The 19,864-nt window shown below is 41.1% G+C and overlaps 2 protein-coding genes across 4 annotated transcripts; one reads left to right on the top strand and one right to left on the bottom strand.

Moving 5' to 3' along the window:
- Window positions 1–35: 35 nt before the first annotated feature.
- On the top strand, window positions 36–7,174 carry si:dkey-183n20.15 (RING-HC_RNF170 domain-containing protein). Of its 3 annotated transcripts, XM_042416451.1 has the most exons (8): window positions 36–498; window positions 1,526–1,691; window positions 2,474–2,561; window positions 3,335–3,446; window positions 4,058–4,154; window positions 5,489–5,562; window positions 5,660–5,770; window positions 6,366–7,174. In XM_042416451.1, the coding sequence occupies exons 3-8, from the start codon at window positions 2,533–2,535 to the stop codon at window positions 6,705–6,707; spliced, it is 765 nt and encodes a 254-aa protein (XP_042272385.1). In that variant the 5' UTR covers window positions 36–498; window positions 1,526–1,691; window positions 2,474–2,532; the 3' UTR covers window positions 6,708–7,174. The 3 variants fall into 3 exon arrangements, with proteins under 3 accessions (XP_042272385.1, XP_042272387.1, XP_042272386.1); XM_042416453.1 differs by lacking the exon at window positions 2,474–2,561 and having other exon boundaries at window positions 1,581–1,691; XM_042416452.1 differs by lacking the exon at window positions 36–498 and having other exon boundaries at window positions 1,604–1,625; window positions 2,458–2,561.
- Window positions 7,175–7,302: 128 nt separating this feature from the next.
- pfas (phosphoribosylformylglycinamidine synthase) lies at window positions 7,303–18,935 on the bottom strand. Its single transcript, XM_042416202.1, has 28 exons — window positions 18,794–18,935; window positions 17,312–17,434; window positions 17,020–17,155; window positions 16,006–16,111; window positions 15,710–15,908; window positions 14,530–14,635; window positions 14,276–14,416; window positions 14,064–14,188; window positions 13,831–13,959; window positions 13,612–13,749; window positions 13,058–13,186; window positions 12,869–12,942; window positions 12,626–12,782; window positions 12,476–12,537; window positions 12,159–12,320; window positions 11,774–12,010; window positions 11,430–11,660; window positions 11,032–11,212; window positions 10,869–10,952; window positions 10,476–10,631; window positions 9,962–10,081; window positions 9,694–9,839; window positions 9,394–9,601; window positions 9,085–9,176; window positions 8,882–8,996; window positions 8,640–8,789; window positions 8,305–8,445; window positions 7,303–8,003 (listed from the first exon to the last, which is right to left on the bottom strand). Exons 1-28 carry the CDS (start codon window positions 18,918–18,920, stop codon window positions 7,693–7,695), a joined length of 4,086 nt encoding a protein of 1,361 aa, XP_042272136.1. The 5' UTR covers window positions 18,921–18,935; the 3' UTR covers window positions 7,303–7,692.
- Between the last annotated feature and the right edge of the window lie 929 nt (window positions 18,936–19,864).

Here is a 19,864-nt window from a genome sequence, read left to right as displayed (position 1 = left end):
ACAAAATCAAAACATTTCCGATTGGTGTAATTTATTGAGGGCTTCCGTCATTATTATGGATACGTGTTGTGGTAGAATTATACAAGCGGATGGCCAAATATAGTGAAAGAAAGACATTAGATGTGTTAAACAAGTTAATCTACTTATCATCTTGTTATAATCAAAGAAAACGACTTGCGAGAAGAAATCTCAAGCTCATAATTATGAGAAATGTATCTTTTATCAGTGTGCGTTTTCTGTTATTCTGAGATCCTGGTCTCATATTTATGGGATTTTATTTTAGTATTTATTACAACTTTCTCGTAATTTATGAGATGGCAAGTAATTTATGTGATACAGAAGTCATAATTATGAGATAGGGTATTTTTTTCCTTTTACTTGCTCAGTACAATTCTGTATCACTGCAGTGTACAAAGTTATAATTAATAGGCCTAGTGTATTAAGATCAAATATCTGCACAGCTGTGGATAGAACTGTGATAACCTCAGGGAAAGAAAGGTATGTATGGAGTCAGTAATGAAGTTATTGCAAAGAAAGTTAAATGATTGCAATCGAATTTAATGATTTATTTTTTAAAAAAATGTTCCAACCAAAAAATACAAATGAGTTCTGCAAAAACTATGTTGCAACTATGATAAATGCCACAAAGAAATACATTTATTGCAAACATCAAATTAATTATTTCAAGTGTATTTGTTGTGCTCATAGTACTTGACTCCTTTAGAAAGCAAATATTTTTTCACCATTACACATCACATTATTTTATTATTTATCATTTATTATTGTTACAATTTTGTCTGGCATAATCCTGTCTGCCAGCAGCAAAAGTGCAAGCAGTTGCTCAGACCAACAATAAATCTTAATTGCAGTGTGTTTCATGTTTGACTACGTGACTTACTGTCAGAGCCTGCCTCACCCTATAGTCAACAGAGATTATCTTGCATAGCCAGTTTTTTCAGGTATTGCTTGGAGTTGGAAACTTACAATGAATTGGAATGTTAATCCTTTTAAGCCCTATTTTTTAAGCTACAATAACAGATATTAATTTCTGTAATCAGCCCTGTTCTCAGACAGCCACTAAAAGCCTGGCAGCATGCCAACCATTCTCTGATAGTGAATCATTTCTCATGAACCTCCTCACGTTATCCATTTATATATCTCACGTGAGCGTGTGTGTAATTGGAATTCAGAGGCCACAGTGTGCTCCACATAGTGACTCTTGTTAGTCACTCTGAGATAAGCAGTGTCACATGTGTCACTCTGCTCTTTTGAGACACAATATGGAAAATTCCAAACAAATCTTATACAAGCTGAGAGCTCAAACAAATATAAGGTAACATGCAGATAAGCATGTTAATTTGAATTTGCAAAGCATTCTTACATTACTCCAAATAACTAAGTGATCACTGACCCCAGTTGATATGTCACACACTCCTAAAATCGGTGTGTGTATGACCTGAGACTGGACTTCACCCATCAGGCCTGCAGTTGCACCGTATTTAACTGTCAACTGTTTTATCTCAAGATCCCTGCCTCTTTGGAGACCCTGACCCTCACTGACTGATGGCTTCTATTTTTAGATGACCTGAACTAAACGGACCCCCTCTCTTCAGCTTCCATCTCAGGTGAGGCAGAGGGCCTGTGTAAATATTTGCCAGGATATTTCTGCAATGGCTGCCACAGTGAGCTATGTGAGGATCATCACATCTCTGCCAACTGTCAGATAAGAGAGGGATTTTTAAATCACTGATATTTACATTTGCTAAAATAAAGCAAAGTTATTTGTATTTAGTACTCAGTTGATGCAGTTAGAGTCATTTGGCCAATACTTTTACTTTCTATTAACCATAAAATAATGGTAGAGAATGAGAATAATAGATGATAAATTGTCGATTTAAGAAATGGACCTTGATATCATTTTGATACTCTGATCTAGGAGAGGCCAGCTTTTTGTTGTCAGGTTGATTATCTACAGTTCAACAGCCCTCAGTGTAGTACAGTGTTAATGTCAGTGATGTCCATGCATTTCACAACCAATAGTTTATGGTAAGAGTAGAATTATGTGAAGCAGGGCTGTTGGCAGAGTAAACTTTGGGTAAATGATTGGCGGGGTTAGTTATAACCTATTTAAACACAGTGTGGGAGGGACCTTTCCTGGCTTTGATCTGGTGGACATGTCATGTGACCAAAATTGTTTGCCTCAATCCAGACTGGGGGTGGGTATGTCGGCTTTTCTGATGTAGTAATTTAAATACATTTACATACTAAGTTGATCACGTTTACTGAAATATTTTGTAAGTTTTACATGTTCTTTTGGAGTAGTACTGCTGTATACAAAACACTGCATTATTGATCTGACTGCACTACTGCTCTCTTAAAGCAGCAACACTCAGAGACCAGCTGATATTGGAGGGTGTAGTTGATCATTAACAGGCAGCACCAATTTATTTTGTACAGTGATGCTGTTTGGCAGCACTTCACTTCCTTCTAGGAGACAGTATCTACCTGTCAGCTGCCACTTCTAGCTTAACTATGCACCCCTGCCACAGCTCTCAGTCCAGGTGAGTCTCATTTTTCAATGTATTGATGGCTTTTTGTCAGAAGCGGGGTTGTACACTATACTTATACTTAAGATAATTCAGGTTTGGGCTTTAGAGGGAATTTAAGACAGGAGATTTCTTGGGGATAAAGTGAAATTAGTGTGTTTAGATCTCATGACACTCAGGGTCACTCCACCTAAGAAAGCTGTGAGAAACTAAATTTTTGCCTAAGAGTGTTGTGTAATCCACTAGATGAGTGTATACATGTCCAATTGTTTTTTGATCACAAAATATTAAGTTTAGCAACAGTTTTATACAAGAGAAAACCATAAAAATTAAAATGATTTTGATTATGTGAATATGTGTGACATTATTATTTTCTCAAGTATTAATGATGTGTTTATCTGTTTCAATAACTGAAAGTATTATTTTCACACGCTGATGGAAAGCCAAATTGTGAATGAATGAAATAGAATTCCAGCCCAATTTTATTTGACTATATATATAATATTTCTTACATTCATAGTTTTAATGTTCCTTCTAAAAATTAAATCTTACAAATGAATGGAGGGTAAGCTTTAAAATTATTTAGGTAAACAGCAGTCCTGTATGGATGCAAACTGTCCAACAGCTGTAGTCAGAGCATCTGTTCATGTAATCCACAAACAGAAAAGAGCTGAGTACAATCAACCTTATCTCACAAATCGTTAGTTTTGTGTCAGTATCTCCTCACTGACAGATACGCAGTGTTGAAGGTGTGTTTATTATTGTCACTAATTCGTGTCACGTTGCAGACTGGACCATCTCCCTCCTGAAGGTCTAGCGGGGCAGGGTCACCCAGGGTCATCCAGATCTTTGGTTTGTCCACCGGAGCAGTCAGCCTCAACATACATGAGCTGCCACAAGGTGAGAGCTTCACTCACACATACAGATTCTACTTGTTTTGCAGATTCTACAGTCCTGAATTGTTATTATTACTTGATATGAGTGCGCTCACACTTCTGTTTGTCAGTGTGAAAACCACCTTACTCCCATTTGGATGATGATTTCTTGGGATTGCATAGATTTGGAAAATTCTGCAACACTTTGGGATTATAAAACCCGTTTAAAAAATCCTGTTATTCCTAACTAACAGCTGAGAATCTCAACAAACAGTGATGACAGGGCAAGCATACAGGTTGTAAACAATATTGTTACTGGAATAATATTAATCATCACACAGGAACTCATGTGGTTTTATTAGTGCTTTTATGGGGGTCACAGTCTGGTGGAGAGATTTGCTTTCAAATAAATGATAATAATCTCACTGTTTACATCTATGATTTTAGTTTATTCAAAAGTCTATCAACGTATTGTCTGATAGGAGGGATCATCAAGAAAGTTTCTGTAATATATACAGTAATTTGGTCATACACATTTTTACGTCAGCTCTTTCTCTGCTTCATATTTTTTTCTTCCTTCTTCCTCCTACTTTTTTCTGTTTCCTCCTTCCTGTTTTTCATCTCTTATCTGCACAGTTATGTCCATCCACAAGCCAACAGGACTGGCACTGTCCTGTGTGTCTGCAGACGGCCAGCTTCCCAGTCCAGACGAACTGTGGCCATTTGTTCTGTGGTACGAGATTGAACATACATACACACACACACACACACACACACACACACACACACACACACAAACTAACCACATGCCTGGATCAGACAGACTAGATTTGTTGTTTCATTCATACACCTGTTCATTCCATCACCTGTGAGCTTGGATTCATTCAATTTTATTCATTCTCACACTTGCTCACCTGTTACAGCATGCCTTTATATCTGTTGATTTCATTCATTGGCGGATCAGCGTATCATCAGTGTGATGGAGCCGCATGTCTCAGGCCTTCAGGCCTGTCTGTTCGGCTTTCAAAGAATTAATTGTTGCCATGGTTTCCCAACTCTGCCTCTCACCCCACAGCTTACAAAAATGATTCTTCTCAAAGGTGGGCGGTTAAATAAGACACAGTGTAGCTAGTCTTTAAAACCCAATACAATCAATTAGCTGTTCACTTTACTTTCAAACTCACAGAAATACATCTGCTCCTGTTGTATAGTCAATAATAATTATTGTATTTCCAAAGTTTCAAAAGGGTAAAACTTTTTTGGATAGTCGATGTTGCTGTTAAACTATATGAAACTCACACAAACTAAGCTAAGATTAAATCATTTTTACCTGAATGAAATAGAAAAAAGACAAGTTTGTAAAAGCATGCCTTGAAGCTGTTAAAGTAACCAGCAACTCAACAACTTAAGTTAGCTTCACCAGATTTATAATTGACAATATACAGCAAGAAAGACCTGAGAAGCCTTGGTGGCTCATGGCTTTTAAATAGATCTAAAATATATTGTGGAATGATGGTATTCAGTGCTTATAGACAAGCAAGAAAACCTTAATGTCAGTTCTAGTGGGGAGTGGAAGCCAGTTCAGCAATCTGAGTCTGTCAAAATTTTGATTCTGAATGAACTGAAACCAGAGAGAGGGTCTTTTGAGAAGAAAACTCTTTTTTTTTGCAGTATTTGGACAGCCATGTCTCTAACATACAGGTTACATGTTAATGGCACAGATGCACATCTGTTTAACCTTGGTATTATCTGTCACAGATTACAAAACTATGTCTATTCCAGTATACACTTTCCTTCACCTTTAGGTTAACTTAAGTCACCTAACACAGTTCCCACTGCACCTGCTCTAGGTACCTGTGTCTTACCCTTGCCTTTCCAACTCAGAGCCTCTTCAACCCTTGACCAGCCAATAACCTCTGTCTCTGTCATTAACAATGATGTAATACTGTATCTTTATTGCATGCTGAGTGTTATTGCAATTTTTCTATAATGTAAATATTTTATGGCAACACAAGTATTATATAATGCTTGTAGAAAAGGTGTTAATTCATGTGTTTGGTTCTGCAGCTCCCTGTTTGATCACCTACTGGAGACACGGGTCATGGTTGGACGCTATCAGCTGCCCTCTCTGTAGACAGAAGGTAGAGTATGAATGATGATTTAATAAACTGAATGTAAACAGAGCGAGACAGACACAAACCTGTGTGTACATGGAATAAAATGCTTGGGTCTTTTCAGGTCAGTGTTCTGTGCCATCTGTTTAATGAGAGTCGAACAGACCGACAGTCAAAGGAAGTTCTTGGGGAAATCACAGACTACAACAAACGTTATTCTGGAGCCCCTCGACGGGTCAGTGCTCTTACTTTCAGACAAAACACCAGTGCACCAAAACAGCAAACACATCCTTCAAACAAACATTTCTCAGTCTTAAATGAAAGTATTTTCTAACGAGAAACTTTTCTTCAGGGCTTTCAACAGTTAATTTTCCTTGTTCGCCACCTTTTACCTGTGTCTTGTTGTGTAAAGGTATCGGGGGATACAATTTCTTTTACAGCCCTGAATATAACACCAGATTAGATCATGGGAAAGATGAGAATTCCTCCACTATTCCTTCTCATAATAGCTTTAGTAACAAGAATACCTCTTATATAACCTCAAGGATTTATTGTTCCATACAACTGCCAACAGAGGTGTCTGGTTAACACACCCAGCTGGCACACATAGTTGCTCTACCTTAGATGCCTCAGATGAGCATTTCTTAGCCTTTGAAATACAAAAATGTGTCCTTGAATTACCTCAAATCCTTTAAATAGTTTTATAGTTGAGTTTTAGAGACTGACACAAATATAAAACACTATTTCCATATCTTAAAGTTGTGTATAAAAGAGTTTGGCATGTTTTCACTCTCTGACCTGTCCTCTCCTCTATATACTGACCCCTCCAGATAACAGACTACCTGTGTGATGCGCCCCTTCTCCTGCAGTTACTGGCACGTGGCCTGGGCACGATGGGAGGGCTTGTGTGGCTGTTTTTCTTCAGGGTGGCGCTGTGCTGCGTGGGGACTGTGGTGTCCATCTCTTCCCCTTCTCTGGACCCCGTCTCCTCATCATCAAGTCCCATAGAAACAGATCCCTCCCTCTGCGGACTGCTGGGGGTCTTGGATGACTTGGTGGTGGTCATTCTGCTCCTTATCTGTGTTATCAATATCAACCAGCAAATGGCGCCAGAGAGAGGACACTCTGCAAATGCTGCAACCTCACAAGGAGTAATGGGGGATTCACTGTAGATAGCTACTGCTGGAAAGTGTCAGTACGAGCTGTTTGACATCGACTTTTATTGGATTTCTTCCTTCTGGCTTTAGCTAGTTGGATTAGTGGATGCAAGAATATTGACAACAGCACAGCATGTAACAGTGGATATGTTAGTGTCTGAGCCTCTCAGACTGTGGACTCCAGGCCTGTGTGTCGAGTGTTTACAGAGCCCATGTAAGAGGGATATCTAAAATACGATGTTGTGCAGTCTACTGGTACAACTGTGGTTATAGATGCTCATTCCTTTGGTTGAGTTCTGAAGCGTTAAGCTGGTAGCTTTTTAATCCATATTAAATAGGCAATATCTTCAGTGCACATTGATATGGAGGAAACTATACCAATTTAAAAATCTTGTCATCCCTTCCATCACAATTTTTATGAAATTTCTTTAGTGTCACTTCTACTCTGGGCAGCAACTCTGCAACTGAGTCATGTCAGTACTGTAATATTACCATCTATGTAAATACTTGATATTGTATGAATTAATGTTTTTATGTGTAAAATAAATATTTATTAGCTTTAATATGTGGCTTTTCTTCATCCTGAAACACACTACACATGCTTCTTAAATCTTGTATTATTTCATTTATTAGCAAGTTCAGTTTCCAAAGTTTCAGCAGGACTCAAACAAATCATTCAACAAGTGATACATAGAGAACAAATCAGGATTTGGTATTTTTAAGGCAACACTGATGTCAGCACATCTGATTGGTGCACAATAGTTCTGTAAAATAAACCGTGATTGCCAGATTGAAACCAATGGAATGTATATAAAGTTAATTCACAAAGTCTCAAAGACATAAAGTATCGCAGGCATCAGTAACAATGCAAACTGACCAAGTACAAGTACCATAGTGAGTAAAAAGGTGTATTAGAGGATTATGTAACGTTCTGACAAACACACAACAACAAATACAGCGATACTTGTTTGACAGCACCAGAAACATGTAAACAGTATTATCAGTTTGTGTTGCTGCACCAGGCAGCTGCATTCTTGAACATGTGGAGCCAGGGTGAGGGAGTGAGAGAAGGTCTGAAGTCCCTCGGGGCCCAGGGCCACTGCCAGCCCAGGGTGCAGCGCTCCGGGTGGGGCATCATGGCCAGGTGTCTGCCATCCTTGGAGCAGAGCCCCGCTATGCCCTGCGGGGAACCATTAGGGTTGAGAGGGTACTCTTCAGTGGGATGACCCTGATCGTCAAGGTAACGGAGGGGGGCGAGCCCACCAGAAATAATCTGGTCCTGGGCCTGCGAGCTACGGAACTGCATCAGACCTGAAGGAAAGCAGTTAGGGGAAAAATCAATATGAAACACAGCTGTCGATTACAGAACATACTGATCTGTGACATAAGAATCAGCAGGATGAGTCGTGGTTGTGCAAGTTTCACATAGAGTTACTTTTTTGTGCTCAATTATTATTCAAAGCATTAATTTACAGCCACTCAGGTTATTGTTCAAATCTGATGGTTATCAGCAGTACTGGTGCCAAACAACTACAGACATCAGTTAGTCTAACATTTGTTACACTATAACATGACCGACTCTACAACAGTTTTGCCTTGATTTTGACTGTACCTTCGCCATGTGCAACCCAGACTCCAAGAGCTGAGCCCTCCATGCCTTGGAGCCAGACGGATGGGGACGCCTGGATCCCAACGCTGACAAATCGTGACTCAAACCTGCCAGACTTATTGTGGGTCAGCACCACTTCAGATGCTGGGAGAAAAATAGGGAAAAAATAACAGCAAAATTATGACGGATTTTAAAATCACTAATCACTGCAAAAGGTCCTGTCTGTGATCATTTACATATTTATTTTCCCTTTTATTCTTATTATTAATAGTAGTAGTAGTAGTAGTAGAAGTATTATAAGCACTTTTCTCTTTCGTCTTCTCTGCTTCTCCTCTTACCTCCTCCGTCCTGGCCCTCTCCCACCCAGCCCAGCAGGGCGAGCAGCTGGCAGCCATTGCACACACCCAGACTCAGTGTGTTGTCCCGCTGCCGGAAGCGATCAAATTCAGCCTTGGCCTTGGGGTTATAAGCAACAGTAGCAGCCCAACCTTTTATGAAAGACAAATGGTGTTACATAAGAAGAATATGTATCTCCAAGTGGACTTTGAGTTTGTATGTGTGTGTGTGTGTGTTTATATGCCTTTAGCTGATCCCAGCACGTCTGCGTAGCTGAATCCTCCGACAAACACAACTGCTTTGAAAGGCTCCAGGGTTAAAGAACCAGAGCACAGGTCCTGCATGGTGACATCCCACACCTACAAACAGATATAGACTGGAATCATGCACATCAACAACATAGCTTAGGTCAACATATATCCAGTTAATAAAGCTCTGATTATATACCTCAAAGCCCGCCATAAACAGAGACACAGACATCTCTCGGTCTCCGTTACTGCCCTCCTCTCTGACCACAGCTACACGAGGCTGCCCTGCAGCTGGAAGAAAAACACAAATCACAGATTTGCAACTAACTGAAAATAATTCAAGGGCAATTTTGATAACTGATAAACATTTAATACATTCATCAAATTAACGTTTCAAGTATTTGTATACTGAATTGTAAACTTAACATTTAAAGTAATTAATCAAAACATGACTGACTAACTTGCAGCTCTAGAATCCACTTAAGTCTTAGAGTACGTTTAGTCTTACTGAGCTGCCTGATGCTGGGCATGTCAGAGGGGTCAAAGGTCAGTTTGAAGTAGGGCTGTGTCCTCCTGGCTAACCCTTCCTCCTCCTGTTTAACACAGAGCTCATTGGCCTGCAGGCGCTCCAGCTGGAAACTGGTGTCCTCCCATAATGCTCTGAGTTTAGGCAGCGGTTCTCTTAGTACTTCCTGTCCGTCCACTTGAACACTGACCTTAAAGACAAGCGAGCGAAATGGAAAACAATGATATCACAGATGAAATTAAAACTCTTAAGATACAGTTCACGCTGAAGTCGATGTCTCACTGTAGCCTCTGGTCCGAAGCCGCACGTTCTGCCGATACGATGGCACAGCACGCCTGCATCGCTGTATCTCTGACACACTGTTTCTACATCAGACTCGGATACCTCCAGAACCAAACCCAGCTCCTCGCTGAACAACAGCTCCATGACTGCGTAGACAACAGAGGCAGCAAAAACACTGCGTAAGTTTGTACTCCTAAGCTACACAGTTTATGGCTTTTACGTGTCAATTACAAGTAAATCAAACCAAGTGATGCATCAGCTCACTAACCTCCAGCTCCTTGAGATGACAACTCCACATCAATCCCACGGTTTCCAGCAAACGCCATCTCTAGCAGGCAGGAAATGAGACCTCCATCGCTGATGTCATGTCCTGCACTCAGCAGATGATCTGAGAAAACAGAAAAAAATATCCTAATGCCACTCTCCTCTCTTTCCACACACATCAAGCAAAATTTCTTTATAATCTACTTTAAATTCTAATATCCAATTTGAACTGATTCACCAACTTTAAGTATAACAATTCTTTAAAAAAAAAAAAAGGTACTATTTGAAGTTATTTTTGTTACTCAGCAAACGCAAAAAATATATTCACAACAAAACCACTAGGTGGCTGTGTCATCACAGTAAAAGGCTGTGTTTACAATGAGAGGATTACAAACGAATGGATGATCGATATAAAGTTAAAAAGAAAAGTTTGCATGCAGACTGAATCACAGTAAACAATCCTAAACTTTTTTTTCCTTCTGTGGCAGGAAGTACTTTGCCTTCAAGTGTAATCTGACCGTGTATGAGTGTCTGTGTGGCGTTGAAGCAGGCAGTCAATAGTTGAGGCTGGTCCAGGTCAGGAGAGCAATCTCCCAGCTGACTGTAGCACTGAGCCAGGGCTGAGCCTCCGAGACGATGATGGCCTGGACTCAGAGGAACCCACAACAACACGCCTGCAGACAGAGGACAAAGGGTCAGAAGCAGTCCGTCTGTTGCTGTATGTGTGTGTGTTAGGGAAAGAAAGTGTGTGTAGTCTGTGTGAGAGGTGGATTTAAAAAAACGCAGTGGACCATGACGATATTTCAAATTCTCTGGTGGTGTATTTCTGCCATTATTAATTATTCAAAACTATGAATCACAGACAATCAGACACATGTTCTTTATTGATTATGTGTGTGTGTGTGTAATACCTTTGCCATCTGGATCTTCGAGGTCAGGCGTCACGGTGGCAGTGATGTCAGGACAAACAACATATGCAGAGATAACCAGAGCCCCTAAAACAGAAGCAGAGTTAAAGCTTAAGTGCACACACGCACACACACACACGCACACACACACACACAGTGAGAGTACCTGGAGCTTTGACCGTCTCTTTCCCCACTCTAGCGGCCATACTTAGAGAGTCCTTGCCCCCATCGATGGCCACTCCCAGCTGACCCATGACCTTACACATGGCTTTGCAGGCCTCCCACAGACATGCTCCCTCACCCGGCAGCTTGGCAGCCCACATCCAGTTACCACTACACTTCACATCCTGAAACACACAGCCAGGACTGTTAGCAATAGCCTGGATATTTATTTTAAAGGGTAAAACAAATCATCTGAAATGTTTACTATTTCTGAGATTATTTGGACAAACAAGTGCAGTATCAATAGAAAGGGACCATCATCATCCATTTTGATTTTGTGCCATCAATTATTTTGTGGGAGTTACTCCCCCCCCTCTTCATCCTCCTTCATCATCCGCTCACCTTCAGAGCTGTGACTCTGGCAAATACCAGATTGGTCAGAGCTTCTCCCACAGCCATGCGAGCCCCCGCTGCAGGACAGACCAGGCCTTTAATTGGCTGCTCTCCGATGGCCGTCGCTGCTCCCTCTAGGCTGAACGGTGACAGAGCAACAACAGCCACGTCCGCCAATGGGGTGTGAAGAGGGCCGACGCACTGTTGCTGGGCTACCAACCCAGTCACAGACCGGTCCACCTGATGGGAGTGAGGGAGCGAAGGCATGGAGAGTCACAAAGTGTCTGCACAATCGCTTCTAAATACAGAGATGGTATACAACAAAGATTTACATGCAAAGATAAAACACAGACCTTGTTGGTCAGGTAGCGTTTAGACGCCACAGCAGGCAAACGTAAAACTCTGTCCAGGGCCTCTTTGACTGTCAGCGCAGCAGGAAGAGCCAGTGGCTGATGGGTCGGGGTCAGCCGCTCCATCTTAAACTCCTTCTGCGGCATCTTCCCCAGAACCCACTCTAGCTGCAGGTCTACAGGACAGCATCCCCTGCTGGCCTGATCACCGCTGTCTCCCTCATCATCCACCAGCACAATCTGTGGGAGAGACGAGATTCAAGTAAACCCAATGACACTAATCTGGAATCTATTTGTTGTACAGCCTTATGACCCATGACTTCATTACAGCAGATTGATTAGGAGAGTGGATGTGCATTTATTGACTTGATCCCAGCTGAAAACGCACCTTGCCGTCTCCTGTGATGTTTCCCACAAAGTCAACGGGACACTTCTCCCTTTGACACACTCTCTCCAGGAAAGACCTGTCTGATGGGCGGAGCAGCAGGGCGTTACTCTCCTGGTACTCTGCCCCCCACAGCTCCAGCACGCTCAACGTGGGGTCACCTTTCTACAACAAAGACGCAGGAAAGAGTGAAATAAAATGAGAAATAGCAGAATCAAAGGGGTGTTATTCTTATACACATGAAACCGGATGAAATGGTTTTCAGGCAGAAAACGTTACTTGTGTCTTTGTAAGTGTAGCTGTACTCATGTGCTGATCACCTTGAATCTGCTGCAGTAGATTACGGCACCTGCTGGCTCACTGAGCTCCTTAAGAACATTACCTGCAGAAGAAAACATGATTCAATGCTTTTGTCTCATCATCTAAGCTTTACATGTAGTAACTCCTGAAATAAAGCTTATGTTTCGTACCGTTTCCTCCAGCTCCCTGATCATGTATACTGCAGATTGGGTTCCCGCCACTTCTTTCCAGGCACGCCCTCAGAGCGCGATTCATCTTCTGCTCCATCTCAGCATCTCCTCTCTGCACTGCACCCAGATCCCTGTCGCTGGAGTTGTCCCCCTGGACCTGCAAGCCAAAATGTTTTCAAACACTCTGACATTTCTGCACATATTGGGGTCACTGCTATTCTCAGTGTGATTTAACGGCCGTACTTGTACAGAGGAGGCTGCTCCTCCTCCCACGCCAATTCTGTACACCGGCCCTCCGATCTTCACCACTTCCATTCCTGATTGACAAGTGCAGCAGAGGAGCAGAGGGATGTTGTGAGTCATCGATCGATATGTGTAAATATATCTTCCGTGTTGATTAAACTCATTTCAAACAGTAAGTTAAAACATTACCGGTCTCTGGCTGGTCTTTCTTTATATGTGTATCTTCAATAGACCCGAGACCGCCGCTGAACATGATCGGCTTAATCCACTCTCGCCGCTCACCGTTAGCCAGCCGCATGCCGAAGGAACGAGCAAAACCTAGAGGAGGGAATTAGTACAAATGTTAGGGCAGTGCTGAAACAATTATCAATCAATGAACCTATTGACTGATAGGAAATCTATTATAACAAATGATCGTTACTGATTGTTGTTTTAGTTATTAACAAGTAGAAAACCAAACATTTCCTGTTTAGTTTCACAAATGCTTTCTGTTTTATGTTCTCTGACTTTGTCTTTTGGCAACTAATCAGACTATGGAAACATCTTAACATCACACATCAGCTCTGGTTATTTCAGAAAAAAATGTGACATTATTCTTATCCTAAATTATCGTAAATTATGATCTATCCATTAATCAAATAATAAATCAATTGATTAATTAATAATGTAGACAATATTTTAGTTGCATCCCTTTCTTACAGTTTCTAGGTACACTTCACTAGATCTACTGTAGGCTTCCCTACCTGACAGAACAGGTTCTCCAAACTTGTTGCCGTAGTCTGAGGCACCATCACTGGCCTCGATGGCCACCTGCAGTGGAGGAGCGAAGCTGGAAGGATACTCCCAGCCTTCTCCTTCAGACTCCCAGGGGAGATCGTAACCTGGAGAAAAGACATGTTGATGCCAAAAACTATTTCTATGAAGGGCGTTTGAAATTGAAGAAAACATACCGTTTTACAGACCTGGTATGTGCAGGTTGCCGAAGCAGTATCCTGCAGTGCCGGCAATGACGTGGCCTCCCTGTCCAGCACTCTGCACATCCCTGATGCGACCTCCTGTCCCTGTGGTGGCGCCACTGAACGGAGCTACGCCTGGAGGTCAGGTTGGATGTGATGGGAGATTATTTTTTGGAAGAGAAAACATGAAGAAAAAGGACAGTTATGTTGCACATGAGAATTGTTTTGTGTGTTCTGACCAGTTGGAAAGTTGTGTGTCTCTGCGGTGAAGATGACGTGTCGTAGTGAGTGCCGCGTCTCATATGGACTGGCCTGGGATGCATCTCTTGGGTAAACACACTCCAGCTCCATTCCTTTGATACCACTGGACACACAAACACACATCACACTGAGTCAGTGTGAAACATTCAGACACACACAGCTTGTGTGGTTGCCGTTTCCACTCCGCTACCTGCTGTTGTCGCAGAACTTGATGACGTTGTTCTGGTTGCTTTGCCGCTGGGTGTCCATTATGAGGCTGAAAAGTGTCTCCTCCTGCTCCTGCCCGTCGATCACCATTCGCCCCCGGAAGAACCAGTGACGACTGTGCTCACTGGGACACCGGAGTAAAAAGGAAAGCATTGGAGAATTAAAAGAAAAAAACAGCCAGGCATGACAACTACATAAAAACTGTTCTGCTAATCTGCTCACGGCAGACAAACCCACCTGTTGGACTGGGCCAGGTCAAAACACTCCACACTGGTGGGGTTCCTTTTAATCCTCTGGAACATTGATGTGTAGTAGTCCAGATCCCAACAGTCAAATGCCAGACCTGCGTCGATCACAACATACACATGAGCGCTTGAATACCATAAAAACAACCACAACGCAGGAAGGAAACAAACTGCATCACACACGTACATTTTTTGTATAATCTGTTCTTTTAAAAAGCACCGTAGACAACACTCACAAAGATCATGCATGCTTCAAGAGAACAGAAATTCAAAAACTACTTTACACCTTATTGGTTTATCTACGGATAAATAATAAAGGATTAAAGTGCTGCTTTAATATGATGTCATGTCACCTATAATAATTTGTCTCCCTTCTATTAACCACCATGTTTCACTCAACCGAGGAAGCAAAAATAGTGAAAAATAAATCAATCTCTAGGGGAGGAAACTGAGCAGCTATGGCATCAGGAAACTTCAGATAGGCCCGTTTTAATTATATGCCCAATTCAGCAGTTGAGTATGGGAGCGCCTGCAAAGTATGTGCTGAAATTATTTTCATCTACTTGAGCAGCTTGTGAATATTAATAAGGCTAGGCAGAAGTGAACAAGCAGACCATGAACATAAACACGCACAGCACACCACATTCTGTCGCAGTGAACAGTTTAAAACCTGTTTGTATAAAGAGAGGGACAGTCCATGAATAACCACAGCTGCTGAATAGCCATCGCACATGCATACAAATGAAATGGACTGTAGTTTTGGTACATTGGGGTGGTAGAAAGTGAAAAGTTTAACAAAGTAATTCTTAATTAAGCAGCAAATTCTGCTTTTTTCTAGTTGTCTGTGTTTTAAGAAAAAAAAAAGGCACAAGCACACACATGCACGTGCAAGATAATCAGCAGCATCATTGCCGTCCTGTGACTTTAACCAGCTAAGTAATAATGTCATGCGTCATGTGACATTATTACCTCCACCAGCAGACATAATGTACTCACAGATAGCAGCAAGACTGAAAAGAGGTATAAAGAAAAGAGAGAAAGGTTACAGTACATGAAAGACTGAGTCTCTTATTGTACAAGTGACAAAAGTCAGAGAAAAGATTGAGAGAGGCAGGGGCCGAAATATGCAAAGAGAATCTCTATTAATCTAAAAAGGGTAAAGGGAGTCTTACCCAGATCATCATTTGCAGTCTCCAAGGCCTTGCGACCCTTCCCCAAGATGTCCACCTCAAACACCGGCTGCGGTTTGGTCTCCACAGTGAAGGAGGTGATGGGATGTTGGTAGATGCACTCAGTCATACTGTCATAAAGACACTCAATCAGCTTCTTTGAATCTCCGTTGAGCTTGTTCCCGCTCCCTTCGTTCTTGGGCTGGAGGAGAGAGGGACAGATCATATCAGAAGCGGGACATAAAGTGAAAAACAATCATGAGTCAGTGCGCTACAAAATTATTTCTCTATGTGCAAACCTTGATTAGAAACCTGCGAGACAGCTCGACTCGGGTGACATTAGTGAGGCCGGAGCTCTGGCAGATGGACACAGCATTAGTGGACCAAGCAGTGGAGAAGTTCAACCTGAAGGGTAGAACAGCGACAACATAAATTAAACCTATTACTTGAAGTTATTAATTATATAAAATGATACCATAGTTATTTTTTGACTGATGGAATTCATAAGATTGCAGATTATTTCTGCCCACAGTCATCATCATAAAATGTCTCCATATTATCTTCTAGGGTGAACAGTGAACATCATTGTGGGAGCTGCAATAAGCAGCCATAGATAACTGTAAATGCCCTGCACAGCATGCAGACATGCCAATACTGACAGTATGGGAAGTATTGATATATCTGTACAGATGGACCATTACTTGAATGCCAGTTTGACTATTCTTCAGACTGGATTTTGTATATCTGTAAATCCTCATTTTTGGCTCTATTTGCAGCTAATTAATATCTGATATGCAGAGGACAAACCCTCTTTGGTCACTTAATGAACTTTCTCCAAGCACCAACATCATGTCAAACTTTACATTTTTATTCCTACTAATGATAAGGCTCTCTGTGTGCAAAAGTCATTAAAATAATGCTGAAATTTGCTTCTTTTGGTCAGTAATGGACACTGTAGCTTCTAGGGGCTGCTAATGAAGATTCAGACTCTTTTGTTGTTAATCTTGCAGCTATAAGGATCTGTGCATCTCCTTTATAAATATAACTACTGCACCTTTACCACCTTTACTATATTGCCGGTTCATTTCCCACATTTCAGAAATCATGCACATTTCGTTCCAGTGTTTAGTTAATGACAAACAACCCATTTCAAATTTTCAACACATGCTGAATCTGACTATAACTCTCGCTCAGTTTGATCAATTTTAAAATATCTTCAGGATAATAAAGAGCATTAAGCCCTTTATGGGACAGAAGCAGATCCGCAGGATGTGTTGCAGGTCATTTATCAGACTGCAAGGGTGCAGTCGTACCTGGGTCCGATCTCCACCAGTTTCTCCCCGCTACCCTCTGTGAGGTTTGGCTTCTCGGACAGCTGCTCTGCCTGCAGTGGTGGACGAAACAACCAGAGGAGAACCTCCTTCTGTTCAGTACTCAGACTTTCACAGCCTGTAGCAGAGAGCAGGAAGAAAGAACAGAGGGAACAGAATGAATGGAATAAAGAAAACTCTGAAGGCTTCATAACATATATGTCAGGCATTTGAACATTTACTTTGCTGTCCACAGCATTGGCATCTTTGTTCATTGAAGCTGTTACACGCTCACCTGTCAGCTCCACATTGTAGCACAGCTCAGTTGTGATTGACAGCTCAGGGTAGAGCTTGGCTGCCCGCTGTAAGCCCCGCCCCTTCACGCCTTCATTACTGTAGAACCTCACCACAGCCATGACTGATGGAGAGACAGAAAAATTGATTCAGGTCAAAAACTGAGGGACCTCCATTAATAAAATCAATCACAGAATGTCACAGATGATGAATGGTGGGCATCAGTTATCAATGAAATTGATTTACTCTGTATTACTAATTGCATATTCTGATGTAACAGATCACTAAATCAGAGGCCAAAGGTCAATACTTATGATCAATGATAAGTAAGGACTCACATACACTCACATCTCACTGAGGCTGAACTTTGCCTCCAGGTCAGTCCAGGTCAATAATAGATAGCAGGCCTCTCATGACAGCAGACCTTTCTAAAGGTCTAAGGTGTTCAGACCATAACATTAAATCAAGGAAATGTTTTGAAGCATGTGCATATAGTGCATATGGTGCGGTTGTCTCATGGTAAATCAAACTGATTTCTGTTGATAGATTTTTTACTCAAAATACGTAAAATTTCTCATATCAAAACAGAAACCCACATATTATCACTGCTTCTGTCATGTAACATCATTCTCAAAGCAAACTGTTCATATGTTGATCAAACACCTTCACAGCAGACTGTCAGTAAACAACTTGTGCTGCAGAGGGTTCATATTCTAAACAGTGCTGATGTTACAGCTCATTTAAAGATAAAGGTAAGTCTGAGATGAACTCATTCAAATACTAAACACACACACACACATATATCAGATCATGGTCACTTTTGGGGACATTACATAGACTTACATTAATTTCCTTGAGACTTACCTTAAACATAACAACTGACCCAAAAATGAGCTTTTCCCAATTGGGGACTTGGCTTTTGTCCCCAATTGGACAAGCCGTCCCAATTAACTGGTCCTAAGTCTGAAATTTGTCCCCAAAAGTAACCTTTGACACACACACACACACACACACACAGACACACACACAGCCTCCCGACAACTGGGACACTGATTGTGTGCATGTTGCAGGTCACACACTGCACGGTCAGGAGCTTTCTGTTAGTCCTTAACCACATGAAGCAGACTCCATCACACACACACACGCACAGGCGCGTGCACACACCTTTTAACTAGCATTGTTTATAACGTGACTATGTCAAGCTGCTTGTCTACAGTATAAAAACAACATGGAGGATACAAGTTGTTAATATGTTGTTTAAAAAGTGATACCAGGTAACATAAGACGATAGCGAAACAATGCTCGGGGTTTTTATCTTTGTTTGCTCACACTTGGGACAATTTTCATGTTTTGTGTCATTTAATTGTTGCGTGGACGCTAAAGCGGCTAAAAGGTGCCAGAGTTAGCAGGTAGCTAGCTAGTAAAGTTTGCTTCAGCAGTTCAGACTCTTTGTATATGATGAAAAAGTTGAGATGCCGCTCACCTCTGACGTCCTGATAAACTTCTTCTCCTCTTGAATGGACTGAAGGTAGTTTGAGGTCTGCAGACTGACAGGCAGGATGGACGCATAGACCTCCGATACCCACGTGTGAGCCGCATTGTTTGCGCATGCGCGGCTGGCTGCTATCGTCCCTTTGAATTTTGTGAGAATTGTAGTTTGCAGGAAATCATGACTTTTAAAAATAGGTTCACCAAAACCTTAAGATCATTAAGTGAAACTGTCTGACTGCAAATGAGAAATGCATATCTTTCTCATCGATATTTATTGTAACGTGATTTTTAGTACTTCTAAGAGAAAAAAGATGTAATATCATCATACGATAAAACTCAGACTAGCAAGTAAAAAGCTTAAAAATTGACTACTTTTTAAGTAGTTATTTAGTTGTTTTATTGAATTAAAGGATTGGGTATTGGTCCACCAGATTTTTTTTCAGGCAGTGAGGGAAGGGTTTTGGAATAAAAAGCATTTAGACCTTCATTATGAGAAATAAAATGGTGACACCTTGAATGCAGGTGTATATAATTTACTTGTTTGCAGGGACATTTCCTTGAGAGAACTGTGTAATCTTTAAAAAAAATATATAACTACTATATAAAATATATATTATTGTTATATCTCTAGTCTATTCTGTTTTTATTTATTCTTTTCATTTTAATATATTGTTATATTTGAGTTAATTTAGTTATTGTATATATTTTAGCCTTAAAGTGTATTTGTTTCTTTTACCTACCTACTTTCTTTTTTTTGGTTCCTTAAGGTGGGGCAGGGTGACTTGGACTTATGACCTTAAGTCCTGGCTACCACCTGATAATACTGACAGAGAAATTTCACATTCTTTAAACATTGACTTTACTTTACCGACTTTAGAAATGTTCTCAATAAGCTCACTGGATATGGATAAAAACCTAAAAACAAAATAAAAGCTATAAAAGGTAATGGAAAATATTAGTCTTACATGTTTCTCACTGAGCTTTGACCTACACGGGTGTTTGTTGTGTTATTGTTTCAGAGATCTGAGAAAAATATCTGTTGGACGTGCAGACTGTGAGCCTC

This window comes from Thunnus maccoyii, chromosome 7 (genome assembly GCF_910596095.1).
Source record: "Thunnus maccoyii chromosome 7, fThuMac1.1, whole genome shotgun sequence".
In the NCBI taxonomy this organism is placed as follows: Eukaryota; Metazoa; Chordata; class Actinopteri; order Scombriformes; family Scombridae; genus Thunnus; species Thunnus maccoyii.
This window is presented reverse-complemented; position numbering and strand designations above follow the sequence as displayed.

What these genes read in the sequence shown, in the direction of transcription:
- si:dkey-183n20.15 (XM_042416451.1), top strand. Translation starts at nt 2,533, where the DNA reads ATGCACCCCTGCCACAGCTCTCAGTCCAG. An exon ending in TGCCACAGCTCTCAGTCCAG is followed by an intron (nt 2,562 to 3,334) that starts GTGAGTCTCATT and finishes GTCACGTTGCAG; the next exon opens with ACTGGACCATCTCCCTCCTG. An exon ending in ATTCTGGAGCCCCTCGACGG is followed by an intron (nt 5,771 to 6,365) that starts GTCAGTGCTCTT and finishes TGACCCCTCCAG; the next exon opens with ATAACAGACTACCTGTGTGA.
- pfas (XM_042416202.1), bottom strand. Translation starts at nt 18,920, where the DNA reads ATGCGCAAACAATGCGGCTCACACGTGGGTATCGGAGGTCTATGCGTC. An exon ending in AGTTTATCAGGACGTCAGAG is followed by an intron (nt 17,435 to 18,793) that starts GTGAGCGGCATC and finishes TCTCTCCATCAG; the next exon opens with TCATGGCTGTGGTGAGGTTC. An exon ending in AACGCTACCTGACCAACAAG is followed by an intron (nt 11,661 to 11,773) that starts GTCTGTGTTTTA and finishes CACTCCCATCAG; the next exon opens with GTGGACCGGTCTGTGACTGG.